Source organism: Rhodamnia argentea, chromosome 5 (genome assembly GCF_020921035.1).
Source record: "Rhodamnia argentea isolate NSW1041297 chromosome 5, ASM2092103v1, whole genome shotgun sequence".
Classification (NCBI taxonomy): Eukaryota; Viridiplantae; Streptophyta; class Magnoliopsida; order Myrtales; family Myrtaceae; genus Rhodamnia; species Rhodamnia argentea.
Window position 1 is genome coordinate 3,466,417 of NC_063154.1, and position 13,051 is coordinate 3,479,467.

General features: G+C 41.4%; 3 protein-coding genes across 3 annotated transcripts; all 3 read right to left on the minus strand.

Moving 5' to 3' along the window:
* Positions 1-453: 453 nt before the first annotated feature.
* On the minus strand, positions 454-3,011 carry LOC115752102 (glutathione S-transferase DHAR2). Its single transcript, XM_048279344.1, has 7 exons — positions 2,902-3,011; positions 2,782-2,856; positions 2,588-2,678; positions 2,325-2,468; positions 1,827-1,944; positions 1,589-1,729; positions 454-735 (listed from the first exon to the last, which is right to left on the minus strand). Exons 2-7 carry the CDS (start codon positions 2,837-2,839, stop codon positions 646-648), a joined length of 642 nt encoding a protein of 213 aa, XP_048135301.1. The 5' UTR covers positions 2,840-2,856; positions 2,902-3,011; the 3' UTR covers positions 454-645.
* A 3,085-nt stretch (positions 3,012-6,096) lies between these two features.
* On the minus strand, positions 6,097-6,828 carry LOC115755119 (dirigent protein 25-like). The gene has a single exon (XM_030694417.2). It carries the CDS (start codon positions 6,826-6,828, stop codon positions 6,097-6,099), a length of 732 nt encoding a protein of 243 aa, XP_030550277.2.
* A 474-nt stretch (positions 6,829-7,302) lies between these two features.
* Positions 7,303-10,516, minus strand: LOC115752070 (caffeoylshikimate esterase-like). Its single transcript, XM_048279574.1, has 8 exons — positions 10,338-10,516; positions 10,216-10,248; positions 9,960-10,086; positions 9,716-9,862; positions 9,403-9,533; positions 8,489-8,626; positions 8,148-8,246; positions 7,303-7,980 (listed from the first exon to the last, which is right to left on the minus strand). The coding sequence occupies exons 1-8, from the start codon at positions 10,338-10,340 to the stop codon at positions 7,705-7,707; spliced, it is 954 nt and encodes a 317-aa protein (XP_048135531.1). The 5' UTR covers positions 10,341-10,516; the 3' UTR covers positions 7,303-7,704.
* Positions 10,517-13,051: the final 2,535 nt, after the last annotated feature.

Below are 13,051 nucleotides of genomic sequence, written 5' to 3' on the forward strand. Positions count from 1 at the left end.
ATTGAATTATATGAAAATGTACAAAACTTATATTTCAATTGATTCAAATTTAGGGACAGCGTTGAACATTTTTACGTAAACCGGAAATTAAATCGAACATGTACGAAAAGTCGAAGGACTATACTGAATAAATTTAAAAGTTCAAGAACGATATTGCACATTTAGCTAAAGTTTAAGAATCACATTGAACAAATTAAAAGTTTAGGGATTAGATTGCACATTGGGTCAAAATTCATGAACCATTTATTTCATCAACATGGTTTGTGACTACCAAAACAAATCTCCGCTTACTCGAATAGCTATTATAGTCTCGAATAGTGTATATTCCCGAGAAGAATTCACTAATCATCCGAACCGACCAGCGATAAAGGCGACTCCTTTAGAGAATTGATTGATGAGCTCTGGGATTTGATACTCCAAGGAAGAACCATTCATGGGTACCACGAGAAGGGCTTAAGCCAAGATTTGCAAACCTCCATTCAAACCACACTCAGGCCACACCAGTATAGTTATATATACCGAAAGCCCAACAAGGGTGAGATTGAGTACACATTTATTGGCTTAACTAACATGCATAGCTCTCAAGCCTCAACCACACTTTCATAACAAAAGTTCAACCAACACTCACAACGCAGAAGCAGAGATTCATGCTGCATTGACCTTCAGCGCCCATCCGGTGACCACATGCTCCTTCGCCGGCTTGGTCTTCACGAAGGACTCCCGAGAAAACAGCAGCTGCAAAAACGAATGAAACATCAATTGTTACCTAAAGAGTGTCCACGTGAACCTGTCTATTTTCCACTCTTAAGGAGCTGCATAAGATGCTAGAGAAGCAAATGACAAGACCTGGACAACGATCGAGAAAGAAACGACGCGAAAGGTTTTCAAGGATTAGCCTAGTCCACTTAAAACAGCTAAGACTTAAACAATGCCCCTCCTACATCAAGAAAAGCGATGATGAGCGTCCTATCGGAGACGATATATCTAAGGTGGTCAAGTAATCACCAAGGCAATGCCATATATCGACCACCTGTTTCTTATGCAAAGAAACAAATATTCGATATTTGGAATGGTACAAGGATCTGTGGATGTGAGTTCCTGGTTTTAAGTTTAACGTCCCTGAAACAAACGGAAATCCACGGTTTATGTCAGCAAATATCAATACACCAGACAAATGCCTTGGCAACTAGATTTCTATGACAGGACGCAGCCTCTTGTCCTCTTTCTCACCTTTCACAACACTTCGACATGCACCAAAGGTTTCAACACAAAAGAAGTGTGATCACATATTGGAAAAGGAGGGCCTCCCCAGCAAATTTGGCAACAATACCGGCACAGGCGCTAGTAGCAATAAAATCATGTTGTAAATGGATGAAAGAGGGAGCGCATCAACTATCAACAAATTACATGTATGCAGCACACATGATGGCTGTTAATTTCTGTCCGTTTATCAACCTTTCACAGACACCTTCAAAACTTTACTTACCGACGGACAAAACTAATAGCTAGCACAATGGAACCTTATTCTACAAAAACTTAACACTTACCAACATAAAACAATTTGCAGAAACATAAAAGGCTCTTTTACCTTGGTGTAGCTGTGGACATGAGTCAAGCTTTCTGGGATTGTCCATTTCTTGAAGTGGCCAAGAGCAACCTCGAGATGGAACAATTTCGGGGCCAAATTCAAGTCAACCGCTGTTATCTTTACTCCAGCAATGTATGGACCCTGCACCCACAATTATACACACCAGTAAACCTACAGAAGAAACTGCAAAATTTTCAAGCAACTTCTATGTGCAGTTGGCTGTGAACATGTATTTTACATGAGCCTTGAGATGACCATCCAGGGCTTTCAGTTCATCAAGCAAGGCCTGCTCAGTGCCGTCACTTGGGTCCTTGCTCTTCACAAACTTCACGAAGGAGATGAAAATTTTCGAGCCCCTGCAATTTGAGAAGGAGGCGTGGCACTGGTTGAAATTCAAAACTCAAGAAAACAGAATCTGATCCATCTAACACAAGAAAAGAAAACAAGCTTTTCAAGACATTTTGACAATACACATCTTACTAATCCATACATATACCTAGCCTTAAAACGAAGTAAAAGAGAACGCTAAGACCCCTATTATTAAGCACATAGCAGGAGTACCCATCAATGTCTCTTAAATCAAGAGGAAACCTTCCACGAAACTGCTGAAGAAAACTGAGAGCAAGAAATTTCAAACAAAGAACAGACGGAAATAAACCAGAACGGTGAAAATATGACAGGAAAACAGACCCACATACAGAGAGAGAGAGAGAGAGAGAGAGAGAGAGAGAGTTACACAGATGCAAACTCAGGGGGAGGAGTGAGCGAAGGTTCAGGGTATTTCTCCTCAAGAATGCCAACAATCACATCAGAGTCGGCGATCCACTTATCATGGATCTTAATCAGTGGCACCTTCCCTTCTGGATTTATTTCCAAGAACCTACAGTGAAACATCCATCACAAAAAAGATCATCAAGACCAGAACCTCTACAATCCCAAGAGACAAACACGAAAAGCATGACATTCCTCGGAAAACTGCTTCATGAGAGAAAGATTTACCATTGGGGTTTATTACTGAGATCGACGAGGCGGCTCTTGTACGGGACTTTCTTCTCCTCCAAAGTTAGCATCACCCGTTGACAAAATGGGCCTAAAAGAAAACACGGATTATCACAAAAGCCCGATCAGCAAAGAACACAACCAAAATCCCCACACCCCACATGACGAAAACACCAAACAGAGTCGAAAATTACAGTCTCCAAGAACATCGGGTGCTCCAGTAGCAGACTTGACGCAGATCTCCAAAGCCATTTTGGTGGGATTTTCTTCTTTTCAGGAGTGAATGGGGAAAGTTTTCTTTTTGCCTCTTCCTATCAGGGCGTTGATGATGCAGAAGAAGCGGCAGGGGTTTCCAACGAGCGGGGTGGTTCTTCTTCCGGGGTTTATGTCAACTTGTGGGTCAATATAGCGTGGAATGTGCTCGCGAGCTGTAACTTGTGGCCGTCGGTTTCGAATTTTATATGTGACTCGGGAAAGTTAGGTGGAATCCCTCGAAAGTTCCCTATCTTCAACCGACATGTATGATGCATGCTCTTACATAATCCTAAATCTTTAAATTGTCTTTGCAAATATAGAACTACCATACAAAAAAAAAAAATCATACACGATGTTTTCCCATCTTAACCAGATATGGTAATACTAATTAATCATGTTCGATCGTTTGTTTTTTTTTTTTTTTGTTATTAACTAAGAAGGGCACGCATGCGAAATTCTTATTCAATTTGATCCCTTTTCGTTTTATTCAATAAAAAAGAAAAGGGAGCTCACATATTTGTTATTGACAAATAGAATAAAGATTGACATTATGAAGCAAATAAAAATAAAAAATCCATCCTTTTCACGATTGATCAATAGTACGACATGGATATGGATTGTAGCTATAATGTCGTCCACGTTCACGATTGGTCTTTCGCCTGTTGTTATTGCAATGGTGTAATCTCTATTTGGCCACCTTAGCTCCACGTAATTACCACGCAAAGTTTAAGTTGACAAGCACGTTATTTTCGGCCACTAGTTGCTAGGCACCTTTTATTTCGCCACATTTGTTCCGAAATCAAACTAAACAACATAAAAGTTCTCATCTCTCGTAATGAAAAGAACAAGGAAAAAAAGACACCATGAATGTTATTACTTTTCCACTCATAATTTTCTTTGGATTACATAAATGTCATAATGTTTTAAAAAGTGTTCATTTGAGTGCCTCCGAAAAGACTTTATCAATGTCGGGGACAAGCCATGGTTGGAGTTACGAAATGAAAGGTCATAGAGTCGAATTTCGGCGTCCTCAACAGTATGGGACATGATAGAGCAAGGCTATCGAAGGGAGGGAGGGAGGGAGGGAGGGAGGGTGGGTGGCGGTGGGAGTGGTGGCAAGGGTGATAGAGATAGGGGGTCCGATGTTGGATTTGGCAGGCAAGGGTAAGAAGGGGGACGAGGTGGCAAGACGAGACGATACCGCCGGCGTGGGACATCGTTTTGCATGCTTTCGCTGACTTGAACTCATCGATGAGCCATCACACGAAGTTCATAGAAAATTAACGTCACATCGATTTGTTCGACCACACAAATCACTAATGGCATTTAAGTAAACAATCTTTAAATAATGTGGCATTCAAGCAGTTGGAATAAAGTTATGGATCTTAAATGAACACCTCTCAAGTAATGTCGTAGTTCCTAAGAAAAACAGTCCATTAATCACAAAAATATAAGAAAAACCACCTCTCTTGCACATAAATTCCATTTTGCGTGGTCTCAATGAGACCAACATGAAGTCACAAGACTTTGAAAAAGAGCATAAGGGTCCCCAGGGAGTGCTTGACTTTATGTCATTTGTCAACTTTTCCAATAGAACCACTCCTTTTCCTCCACGTTTCTTAAAATTACACCACACATGTTCCTACATTAAACATTCATCTTTTGCCGCAGAATTCGCACGTTTTAATTTGGCACCAACATTTTTTCCATTTTTTTTTAAAAATTTTGGGTCCGTATTATGTTTTTTTTACCGTTTTTCTTTTGGCTCTACTGGCCATTCATACGTACAAGGGTTCGTGTTGACTTGCTGGCCAACGGTCAACGGAGAAAAGCAGGTGGCATATAGGGAACATCGAATGACAATTGAAAGTGAGATTGAGGAATGTTCAATCATTTTCTCCTCAACCTCTCCACGAAAAAAAAAAAAAAGGTCGTATTAAATATTCTCCTCAACAACTCCACCAAAAAAAAAAAAAAAAAGAATTGAAAACACAAATTGCATTGAAGCCCAAATGCGTGTCTGGGACGGGCGGGTCCTCAGCTACATCAGCAGCGGGCCACGGCCACTGGTGCCACTGTGGCATCGGAGGTGAGGTGTCGGGTAGTGGTAAGTCTGCTTCAGTGGCATCTAGGAGTTGGCCACTCGGGCAATGTACCAGCTGGGGCAGATTGTGTCGACGCATCAGCAACGGCTACAAGTTGAACTTTGGCCATTGTGGGAGGTGACTTGTGAATTGTGGAAGGGGGTTGTACTCTGGTGACCTGTTGGACTGGTACGTTGCAAGTGAAAGGTGTGTATATAGCTTGATGAGCTAGTCTCTTGGTGAAAAAAGTGGAGCTGTTGAGTTGAAGTAGTTGATTATTTTCCCTTGTTCGAATGGAGATTAGTCCGGAAATTCAGCTCATAAGCTCGATCATTTAGCCTCAAATTAAGAAATCGGATGTCCTGTTACACTCAAACAAGTGATGATCTTAGCTGATTCGATTTCAATCTCTCAAACTTCGTATTAATTTATCAGAACAACTCTATACTTCACGAGCCACATTTTTTTTTTTTTTTGTCTACCACTAGCAGTTTTTCATGGAAAAGGCAGACAGCTGTGGAGGATTAGTCCGAAAATTCTGAATGTCTTGTGGCAAAGTTTCATCGGTTCGCTTTAGCATTGTTAATGGCTGCTGCATTATTACCATCACGATGTTGGGTCCTTCAAATCTCCATTTATACTGTACTGAGTCCTTAGAACTCGGACAATGATCGACAAAAGTTAAGTTCAAACCAGCTCAGCAGAAGGTCCAGCCGAATATCTGGTTTGCCACTTTTGAATCATATGAGATGTCAGCTTGCAGGTGTTCCTTGAGGCACTGGTCCAACATACTAAAATGCGGAAGTAAGGCTGAGAATCCTTTTGCTGTTTTTTTCAACTGATACATGTGTAGTTGCAGTGGGCATTTGCAGTACCCGGTTTCCTCAGTTTGAATGATCACTGTCTCTGATCACAGAGACATTCGGTAAAGAGGATAGAGAGAAGGAATGGAAGACATCCAGCTTAAAAGAGACAACTTTGATGGTTGATGAACTCGTAGACTCGAATGTAGCTCGCGAAACAACAGCCTGCCATCCTAAGATTTGAATAAGAAATATCTCCTGCAAGGTCCAACCCTAATGGATTACAGGGGTGCATGTAAAGATTGTGCTTCCAGATGAAGAGGATGGAATTTGGATGCATGCATATGTATGTGTTAACGATGTTTCACTAGCTAAGGTAAACTGTGAACAGAAGGTACATGCTTTCTCTTGTATCTTCCCCACTAAGGTTATATCCACCATCAATGAACTTGATACTAGCATAGCCATTTGCACCATCATACAATCCTGTACCGCCAATGACTGCGATATGAGACTCTGAGACATCTGTCCGATGAACCCCGAAGAACCTCAGTCCATCTTTCAGCTCGTTGCCTGCGAAATGTGCGGTCATTGCCATCATGTGGCTGGTTCCATCCTCGGAGCTGGCAACATACACTCCTTGTGCTTTTCCAATCACCCGGGAACTGAAAACCAAGCCTTCAAATAAGTACTCACTAATCTCTGTTATGCTGCTGAGTTGCAATTCTTGAAGGGTGGCGATGGCCGGAAATGAAAAGCCTGTGCCAGCCAGGTCAAGTGTTCCAGTGGACGAACCGGCGACCACCGGGCCCAGAGGGTTGTTAGGCTGGGTTAATGGAATGCCCTTGCTGGGAGGGAAAAGGCCTAGCGGCTTTGGGAAGGGGAGTTGATTGTTGGGGAATTTACCTGTGGCCGGTCTCGAGTAAGAAATGTTGCTCAGGACATTTCTCATTAGGAATGTGACAGTGTGATGGCTTTGGTGGGGATTTGGGGCGGGATTGCCCAGGGTTCGGGCCAACGATGACTGGTCTATGAAGGTAAAGATGATGATGACCAGCAGTGTCGATGCTAGGTTGCCGGTGTTCTTAGCATTGCCCATTGAGGAAGAATAAACAGGATTTTAATCGTGTCTGCTACTTATGAGATTCTTATAAGGGGGGAAGCAGATGTTGGGTTTTGGTTTGGTTGTGTTGGAGTTGTTTTGTCATTGAGATGGCAGTAGGTGGTCATCTTTTGTCCTCTTTGAACCGTGAAGAAGAAGCAAATTTTCAAGGAATTTTAACAACTCAGAGAAATCTCGCCGGTCGGTTCTAGTTGCAAATTGTCGAACTCGGGCATGTTGCTGATATAGATCAAGCCACTGTCAGGGCGCTATCCTGCTTTCTTATGAAAACCCTTTTTGGCCATTGATTTGCTTGGAACTTAAGGCATGGTTATTGCGTCTTTCATGTTTTGAATTCCTCATGGTCACCTAGGTTGTATTATGGGTATTTCTTCTCCCAAAGCATCGGAGATCAATGCAGAATCGCCAACGCAAGTACAGGAAAATCGTTCGGATGCTAAGTTTCGATGCTTAGGAACAGGCTAATGATTACAGAAAAGATGATATTGTTCTGGAGAAAACGGAAACTCTTAGTTTAGGCATGACTTGTGGGCAATCACAAAGAATGATCTCTTTGACATAGAATCTACCATGGCAGGCGGTGCACTAGTTAAGAAACTCGCGCATTAGTTTGCTCTTGATGGTATGAATAAGCTGCAGCTGCAGCAGCACTATTACGAGCTTTCTAGCTCGCTTCTTCGGCGACATGTCCTCTTCCCTGACAAAGCACACCAGTCCTAAGTTGATTGCCCCTAACAAGGCAAGCGAAACTTAATCACTCACCCGATGAGAACCCTCTTAAAGTCGCATTTCACAATGAAATTATCACACGGAGAGCTATCTAATCTCTGTACCGCTCGGCCTCTCTGAGTTCTACATATCTTTTGGTTGCAGGTCATTCTGTTCTTTCAGTTCTCTCTCCAGCCTTGAATTCCCTAGTGAAGTTTTCTTATCCAACCATCCCAAGATGTCGTTGAAGACGATTTCGATATTCTCCAGTGGCTCTCCGTACAGCAAACCGTGCCACATGCCTGGATACAATTTGAATGTCTTGTCCGAGCTCAAAGCGGAGTCATAGAGTTGCTTGCTCTCGGATTTATCCGTCACTTTGTCTTCTTCCCCATGGAGAACTATGAATGGCAAGGAGACCTATTAAGTGAAAATGAGATGTTTTCAGGGAGCAGGGGAACAAACATTGTGTAGCATTGGAATCAAGAGATTGTTTAACCAAGTATTTTGTGGTTGACAGCCAAAAGGAGCCGATCGATTTCTTGAGAGAATAGAATGATAGACAGGAGGGAACGATGCTGCAGAACCTCGTTAAGCCTCTTCTCTAATTCCAAGCTGATCCTCAGACATTCGTAGCCCGTTTTCAGCCGAGGCCGTCCTTTGTAACAATATTTGTTTGCTCTTACCTGTTGCAAAAAAGTTGCAGAGTCAGTCACCATCTATAAAGATCTGTCATCCGACTCATGTTCGGTAGCCCACCACCGACCTTCACTTCTCACAGAACTTGCACAATTATAAAACGAGAGCTTGCTGATCATGATAACTAGTTCAATGTCGAAAGCATACAGAATCAACATTGACAAATTGATCATCGATGATTACTTCACAGTGAGTGGGCACTCAATGCCTGCTTGTGATAGGAATGTACCTGCTCTCTTACTTCAGGAACTTTGAAAGCGAGATCGATGATGCTCGGAGTCGGGACAATCTTCCAGGTCGGGATGACATTGATCAGTTTAGTGAGTATGTTGATCACCAAGGTCGGCGGCTTCGCATCGTCGGCGATCTGAAACAGCAATTGCAGCTCAAAAACAGCATACATTTTTTAAAAAGAACTTGAATGCACACATCTGTGCAAGCACTTTAATTTCTTTTTTATAAAAAAAAACTCTCTCAAAGTCTAGAATTGTAAGACCTTCAAAAACAGAAAACTACCCGCTGTTATTAAAATTCAAAACCTACTCACTGCCTAAAAAAAACTAGTCAAATTTTCATTTATGAACTGCACTTGTCAAATCCATTTACCAAAAGTTATAGTTGCAGTAACACATCATTCAGAGTTGACTTTAGCTGGTTGGTGCTGGTGCAGGCATACCTAACAGCACTATGATCACTTTGTGGACTTCCAATCATATGAAAAGTCTTTCAGGATCTTTCCTATCTCTCTGAAGTTGCAATAATAGAATAAAACATTTCATCTAAAGCTAGAGGAATCCATAATTTTATGTTTATTAAACCGACCTGTTGAGGGCGACACAAGCGGAATTTTGAGCTGGCCAAATGCCAAACAAAAAATTTTCTTTCGTCTCGAAAGAAAAAAGGAAAAGTGGGAAAAAAAATTATGTGGAGGTCAATAATTTTGATCTTCAAGAGAGTGGGAAAGATAGGAAAAGATATATGAGGGTTGAAAAGAGAGTCGAATAGTGATGATTTCTTATCGAGAATCCGTACATCTCTTATTGTTTTAATAAGTTTTTGGAAATAAGGGACGCGAGATCGGTTTAGATGTCAAATTCAACGTGCGTGTAAGCGAGTAAGGCGAAGACACGTGTGCAAGCTCACCTTACACATGGGAGCGACCAGGACAGCTCCATCCCAGAATTCTGGCTTCTTTCTGTGTAAAAGAAGGGCAACTGCTCCTCCCATGGACTCTCCCATCAAGTACCTCATCATCTTCTTGTTCTCTCTTCTTTCTGTACATCAGCACAAACAAAATGGAAATTAAATAACCAAATAAAAAAAGGGAAGGAAGGAAGGAAAAAAAAAAAAACATAAGCAGGAACAAAAGTTGGGAGTCTGGAAGTTGTAATGTAAATTGGCCATTAATGTGTGTTATATCAGCAAGAGAGGGAAACAAGATTGAGGCTTTGATTACCAGAGATGCTGGTAAAATAAGTTGAGCAGTCATCCACAAGATCATCAAAGTTGTTGATGAAGGCCATCAATCCGTCCGATTTCCCGTGCCCTTCGTAGTCGATCCCGTAAACAGCGTAACCCGCGTTCACCAACCGGACGGCGGTGCCTGATCAAACGAATTGAAAATAGGACCCAAGGTTGAGATCAAGGGTCTTTGAAGAGAATTGCAAAGGATGGTCAGAAAGAAAGCAAAGGGGACTAACTCCTCATGGTGATGCTGCACTCCATGCCATATCCATGGCACATAAAGATCAGAGCTTTCGGCTCTCGGCCCCGAGGAAGCCAACTGCATGTGAAGAGCTTCAGCCCTCTGGAATTCGTTATGTAATCCTGCAACATCAACAACGGAAAAAAAAAAAAAGCAGCTAAATAATAAAGGGAAAATACCAGATGTTCATCGTAAAGAAAACCAGAAGAACCAACGAAAGTTTTCTTTGAGAGAGAGAGAGAGAGAGAAACCTCCTCATAGTTGATGTTTTCAGCTTCAGGCTCCTGCAGAAAGACATCAAACAAGTCAAAAACCCCCTCAAAAAAAAAAAAATTCAGAGAAAAGAGAAGAGGATGTTCAGACAAGAACACACCATGCGACCAAAATCTGAAGATGATGTCTCGGTGAACACAGAAAAGGGAAGAGGGAAACTGTGGAAGGGAAGGAGATAAGGCTGCTGCTTTTTTGCATGGACTTTCTGCAATATAAGGAGAAGAATAAGGCTAAGAATACGAATTGATATATTGCATTTGTGTATCTGTCTCCTTCATTTTGTTTGTAGCTGGAAACTTCGCCACTGCCTTTCTGCTAATTAAGAATAATTAATTACCTGCCTTTTGGGTTAAGGGTTTTGTGATATGACCTTCCTTTTATTTTGGTCCAATTTTTTTCTGTACATAGTGAGGCTCTGGATTCACCCTATTCTTCAAGCAGCAACCACCTCCACATGATTATTCTGGCCCTTATTCATTCCTTCCACTATGATTATCCAAGGAAAAAATGTCCATTAATGTTCAGAATCAGATTTCAAAAATTACCCTAATAGAGATTGATTCATCCGTTGGGGGATATCTATCTTTTGAAAGTCGTAATTATCCCACACCAATACCCTATTTGATGACGAAGGGAGATGAGAATGGGCGTAGTTTCTTATCTTTCGGCTATTTATTTTGTTGAAACCAGTGCGAGAGAAATTATATGTTCATTAAATTGGAAAGAATCTAAATCGATACGACTTGCCCTTTATCCCTTTCGTAGACGCTGAGAAAACGATGAGATGAGGCCAAAATTGATATTTAAGTTTGTGAAGAAACATTTCAAAGGGGCAGTTCTACCATAAGGTTAAGAATCATTAAAGTCTCCGGATCCTTTTTGAGTAATCTGCAATATTTGAATGATGGCCGATCTTACCCAAAGAATTACCCCGATAGAGATGATTGGTTCATTGGAAGTGTCTATCTTTTTAAACTCGTAATTATCACATGCCGATACCCACTGTTCGATGACGAAGGGTGATGAAAATGAGCGTAGCTTCTTATTTTTCAGCTATTTATTTTGTTGAAACAATGCCAAAAAAACACTTATATGTTCATTGAATTGCAAAGAATCTAAATTGTTCCAACTTGCCCTTTGTCCCTTTTCATAGACACCCAGAACATGCTGAGATGAGGCCAAAATGGATATTTAATTTCGTGAATGAACAGTTCAACGGGGCAGCTTAAGCATAAGGTTAAGAATCATTAAAGTCTCCAAATACTTTTTGAGTAATCTGCTGCGCTTGAATGATGGTTGATCCTATCCAAAGAATTACCCTAATAGAGATGATTAGCTCATTGGGGATATCTATCTCTTTAAAGTTGCACTTATCGCATGCCGATACCCCTGTCCGATTGGCTAAGGGACATGAAAATGAGCATAGCTTCTTCTTTTTCAGCTATTTATTTTGTTGAAGCAGTGCCAAAAAAAACTTATAAGTTCATTAAATAGCAAAGAGTCTAAATCGTTCCAACTTGCCCTTTGTCCCTTTCAAAGACACCCAGAAAACGATGAGATGAGGCCAAAATCAATATTTAATTTCGGGAAGAAACAATTCAAAAGAGGCAGTTCTAGCACAAGGTTAAGAATCCTTAAATTCTCCGAATCCTTTTTCGAGTAATCTGCGGTGCTTGAACGATGGCTGATCCTATTTGCTTCATTTGCTATCGCATCTTTCCTTGAAGCTTCTTTTTTTTTTTCAGTTTGAAGCTTCGTTTGCTTGCTGATAAGTATTATGTCATTTTCTAGGGTTTCTCAGTTCAAATGCGTCGATTGTCAGTATATATGACGTGAGCAGAATAATTAATTCTTGGGTATCTTCTTTTAATAAGTATTCTTTTGAATTTATATTGCGCATTAGGACCTCTACATAACGAATGAGTGAGTCAATTGTCAAATGTAGGGGTAAACAAACCGGATAGGACCGGCCTTGACTAGACCGAGACCGGCCCAAACCGGCCGGGTTAGTCCAATCCTTGAGGGGGGCCGCTCGGTCCCCGGTCCCAATAAATGGGACCGCGACCGGGCGCTCCGGTCCTCTGTTCCATGTGGATGGGATTAGACCGGACGGCTCGGATCGGACCGCCCAAAATATATAAAACACACACACACACACACACACGGTATTGTCATACTTATATAACATCCCTTTTGGAAATTTAGTTCCTGTGTCATTCGTATTTGTATCCAAATTCATTTGCACATGTCAAGATTTTGTAATGGAACTATCATGTGGTTATCTTTGACTACGTTGCATCATCTTCCTTTGGGGTTTCTAATTGAAGATGAACGGAGGGGGTATTTGCACAACTATGAACTTTGCAATAATTTTTGTTTCTTGCGTGAATTAATGTTGTGTTCATATATCATATAATTTACGAGCATGAGTTTTCGGGTTTTGCTACGTAAACAATAACCTATTAGGCTTTTTCCATTTTATCCATCCTAAACAATTTCAAACTACTAACATTACATGTACAAGGTGTGCCTCGGAGCAATGTCCTTTATGGTTATCACATGGATGGTCCATTGGGACCGGACCGGACCGCCGGTCTTGGGCCGATTCGGTCCTAGTCCCCAAAATTTGGGAGTCGGGACTACTGATCCGGTCTCCGGTTTCATATCGAGACTGGATCGGCCCGGACCATGCACACCCCTATGTCAAATGTATTCAATTATTTAGATCGCTTTCAAGACGTCGTCGCTTACAAGCTTACAACTCCTCATTCTGGACGGCCCAAAAAGAAAATAAAGAGAGAGAGAGATATTATT

Excerpts from the sequence above, each read along its gene's own strand:
- LOC115752102 (XM_048279344.1), bottom strand. The coding sequence starts at position 2,839 with ATGGCTTTGGAGATCTGCGTCAAGTCTGCTACTGGAGCACCCGATGTT. Across the intron at positions 1,945-2,324 it reads CCCCCTGAGTTTGCATCTGT|GGGCTCGAAAATTTTCATCT; the intron begins GTAACTCTCTCT and ends CTCAAATTGCAG. Across the intron at positions 1,730-1,826 it reads ATGGTCATCTCAAGGCTCAT|GGTCCATACATTGCTGGAGT; the intron begins GTAAAATACATG and ends TTGTGGGTGCAG.
- LOC115752070 (XM_048279574.1), bottom strand. Across the intron at positions 9,863-9,959 it reads GTGCAGCATCACCATGAGGA|GCACCGCCGTCCGGTTGGTG; the intron begins GTTAGTCCCCTT and ends TCGTTTGATCAG. Across the intron at positions 8,627-9,402 it reads TGGTCGCTCCCATGTGTAAG|ATCGCCGACGATGCGAAGCC; the intron begins GTGAGCTTGCAC and ends TTGCTGTTTCAG.
- LOC115755119 (XM_030694417.2), bottom strand. The coding sequence starts at position 6,828 with ATGGGCAATGCTAAGAACACCGGCAACCTAGCATCGACACTGCTGGTC.